The following is a 4,043-nucleotide window of genomic DNA, read 5'->3' as shown; positions in this document are numbered from 1 at the left end:
TGTGGCCCAGCTGCAAATCCCAGACTGCATCAGACAGTGAGTGTCTACATCAGGCCACATTAGTGCACTGTCTACGTATCATTATTTAAAAACCTGGACTATATATATAATAAAGGCATACATCTTTCCATAAATCTTAAATGTATTTGTTGTTAAAAAAATGTTTGGGTCCAACTTCTATAAGTTTCTGTTTTTCCCATCATATCTGGTCATTTCTCTCTAAATAATTTACAAAAAAAGTATTATTTCACGACATGGCGGCGGCGGCAACAACAATACTACAGCGAGAATAAAAGTTACGCCGCCTTTCTTTGCGTGAACATTTGGGCGGCGTTATGCAAATCTTCCCAGATAGTGACGTAGACATGTGGGGGCGTGTTAGAACGAGCCGTTTTAGGTAGGCGTGGCTGACTCTTAACTTTTTTTAAAGAGTATCTCTTTGGATTTGAGACTTTAGTCTTTGCAACTTTACAGATCTTCTTTATGCACCAAGAGCTTGTAACACTCCAAAGAGAAAGGAAAAATTGAAATCTCATCATATGACCCCTTTAAATCCATGTTAGTTAAGAGCATCTAAACTGTAAAAGTATCTGCGCACCTTTTTCCAGCCATGGAAGCTTGTTTCCATCACAGAATAAAAACGGCAATTTTGACATTTTCCTCTCGCAATTCTGACAAAAAGTCAGAATTGTGAGAAAAAAAAGTGTCACAATTATCTTTTTTATTTTTTATTCCGTGGCAGAAAAAATATATTGTGGGATGTAAACTTAGAATTCAGTTACAAAGTCAGAATTCTGAGTTTACATCTTGCAATTCCTGACTTGTTTTTTTTCCCTCAAAATTGAATTAGAAAAATATGAATTAGAGTTTCTATTATAGACATGCAAACACAAAGCAAAGAGCAAAGTAAAATGATAATGTTATTTACAGTAAAAATAAATAAAAATTAGTTTTTTTTTTTAAAGATTTGGTTAATATAAATTCAAATTATACCGAGAGCTTTTTTTATACGCTTTAGATAATATTACTATCTATATCTCAATTAAAACAAAAAACAGTTTGCTCTTTGTACAACTGTATTGTTACAAACCAAAACACAAAAGGATTCATCAAAACATAACACCATGCCATATGAACAGAACACTATTACTGCTCCCATTTAAACAAAATCAATCAGTTGGACTAATAGACTTAAAGTAAAGAATAAAAAGAAAAGCATTAAAGACAAAAAGAGCCTAATGAGTGCTTTGCACAAACATTATGGCTTTAAAAAAAATAAGACAGATGCTTAAAAAATGGGCAAACAGTCACATAAAACCAAAAAGTGAGAAAATCTGCAAGCAACATGTATAATTAAGTTAAGGGAGCTGTCGTGATCTTTGGCGGAGATGCAAACATCTGCATGTTTCTCTATACTGTCAGCTAAGAATGAAATGCATTCCCACTAAAAAAATACTCTAAAACATTCAAAAGCAACATGCACAATCTGAAAGCATTCGCTACGCACATTTTTTCCTATGACATTTCCCAACAAATTACAGCAAACACAAAGTAAATTAGTTTGGGATCTTGCACAGCAATGCCTTTGAAATAAAACATCACAATTCTAAGCAAAAACATCGTGTTTAACATTTCAGCCCAACTTTGTGCTACATTGAGCGGCATTCAAAAACAAAGTACAGAGTAAAGTATACAAAGTGTGTGTGTGTGTGTGTGTGTAAATCAGTGATTTAATCATGGTGCCGTGTGTGAGGACTGGAAACAGAGAGCGTGTGTTTGAGCTGGTGTGGGGTGGAGCTTGATGTGTGAATGTGATGTTTAAATGACAAAGGGCAGTGGCTCGCTGCTGGCAGGAAGCCGCCGTTCAAAGTCTCCACTCAGATAATCAGATAATAGCCTTTTTTTAATACTTAAGGATTAAAGGAATAATTCACCTAAAATAAAAATTATTTACTCAACCCTCATGTCATTTCAAACTTTTTTTTTTTTTACAGTGGAGAAATTTTTGAAGAATTTTCATGCAGACTTTTTACAATGTAGTGCCTGTTAGACTCTCTCCAAAAAATTCAAATAATAAAAAAAGCACCAAATATGGTCCTCAAAAATCCAAGTGGTCTTGAAGCCGTATTATTGCTTTCCAGATTATTGACTAAATATTCCTGTAGCATGCAGTTCTCATGTTAACAGTTCACTTGAGGGGACGATTATCAGTGAATAATGACATAAATTTGGTCTGTTCCTCACATAAAGCAAATGTAAAACTTCAGAAAACTTTGAATATGGACCACCATTATGGTGCCCTTTTGGATTTTTTTATAGCTTATACATTATATCACTATGCATTGATGTTGTACTAATAATCACAGAAAAAAAAGTATAGGCCTACTCTTAAAAATAAGGGTGCTTAAAAAGTTCTTCACAGCGATGCCATAGAAGAACCATTTTTGGTTCCACAAAGAACCATTCAAAGGTTCTTTAAAGAACCGTCTCTTTCTTACCTTTTATAATCTGAAGAACCTTCATTTGCCACAAAGAACCTTTTGTGAAACAGAAAGGCTCTTCAGATGTTAAAGGTTCTTTGTGGAACCAGACAAAAAGGTTCTTCTATGGCATCGTGAAGCACCTTTATTTTTAAGAGTGTGTGTGTTTGAAATGACTTGGTGAATGAGTATTTTTATTTTAGGAATTTTTAAAACTATTCCTTTAGAGTTATTAAGGCCATTACGCATCATTTGTTCATGCAATATCAAACATGCGGACATAAAAAAAGACATTTTCATACTATATCTTTCTACTATACACATACCAGAGGGCTTTGTATAATACACTAATTTGTGCAACTGTTAATGACAAGCAGTTGGAGACACTATAATGGTATAGGTGCACATATATTTCCATTACAAAACAAAAGCAAACACACACTTGCGCACATCCTTATCAATGACAGACTATGACAAACATGCCAGTTATAACTTTGGGAAGGCAGTCAAATAGTCCCCGGTGTTAAAGCGATAAGAGCCTGTCCTCTTCCACAGCAAGCACTCTGTGCTTGGAGGTTGAAAAAGGAGGTTGTCGATTTTGTGATTGGGATCTGCTCTTTATCTCCTCCTCATTGGTGCAGTGCTGCTAGCTGGACAGGTTCTGCTGAGGACACTTTACGGAGCTTTAAGGAACAAAAATGAAAGTCTGGGGAACAGATGAAGGTCTGTGGTTAAATAGGAGTGCATGTGAGAGGATGGAGAGGAAGAGGAAGGTGTGCGTTCATACTCACTGGTGAAGAGGCTATAACAAGCTGTTTCGTCCATTAGCATGAGGCACTTTGGATCTCATTTGTTCCTGCATTGGGCCAGACTGCAAAAGGAAGTGACACAATCAGGTTATTGGCATGGAAAAACTTTAACTTTTATTAACAATAAGTCCACTTTAACAAACACAACAACTATACTTTTAGTAGTCCAGTAAGATTTCCATTGATATGATCCAAGTCTTAAAGTGGTCATAAAGTAAAATTTCAAACTTCAAGTGAGGTCAAATAATCTGATATACTAGGAAAAAAAAAGAACTTTCAGACTTCAAAACTTCCTACTAAGTCAAACAAAAGAGCATTTATTGAATATTACTGCTATTAAAGAAGCATTGAATTATAAGAATAATACACACACACACACACGTAAAAAATAAGTAAAAATTAAAAATCATTATAGTAATATTAAAATAACATCATAATTACTATTATTTATATTTAATAATATAATACCATGACATTATTTTAATATTATTTCTATTTAATTATATATAATAGCAATAATAAATACAATTAAAATATACGGTGGGTACGGAAAGTATTCAGACCCCCTTCAATTTTTCACTCTTTGTTATATTGCAGCCATTTGCTAAAATCATTTAAGTTATTTTTTTTTCCTCTTTAATGTACACACAGCACCCCATATTGACAGAAAAACACAGAATTGTTGACATTTTTGCAGATTTATTAAAAAAGAAAAACTGAAATATCACATGGTCCTAAGTATTCAGACCCTTTG

General features: G+C 33.9%; 1 protein-coding gene across 1 annotated transcript in view; it reads right to left on the bottom strand.

Annotated features, from left to right (window-relative positions):
* Positions 1 to 2,622: 2,622 nt before the first annotated feature.
* LOC107704996 (CDC42 small effector protein 1-like) overlaps positions 2,623 to 4,043 on the bottom strand; it is a 10,201-nt gene continuing 8,780 nt past the window's right edge. The window contains exons 4-5 of the mRNA XM_016508112.1: positions 3,272 to 3,351; positions 2,623 to 3,186 (exon numbers count right to left, since the gene is read on the bottom strand). Of these exons, the coding sequence (XP_016363598.1) occupies positions 3,283 to 3,351 (69 nt within the window). The 3' untranslated portion in view covers positions 2,623 to 3,186; positions 3,272 to 3,282. The remainder of the gene's footprint in view (positions 3,187 to 3,271; positions 3,352 to 4,043) is intronic.

The sequence above is a fragment of the Sinocyclocheilus anshuiensis genome, unplaced genomic scaffold (assembly GCF_001515605.1).
Source record: "Sinocyclocheilus anshuiensis isolate Anshui unplaced genomic scaffold, SAMN03320099.WGS_v1.1 scaffold702, whole genome shotgun sequence".
NCBI lineage: Eukaryota > Metazoa > Chordata > Actinopteri > Cypriniformes > Cyprinidae > Sinocyclocheilus > Sinocyclocheilus anshuiensis.
Note: the sequence above shows the minus strand (reverse complement) of the source record. Positions and strands in the feature narration are given on the sequence as shown.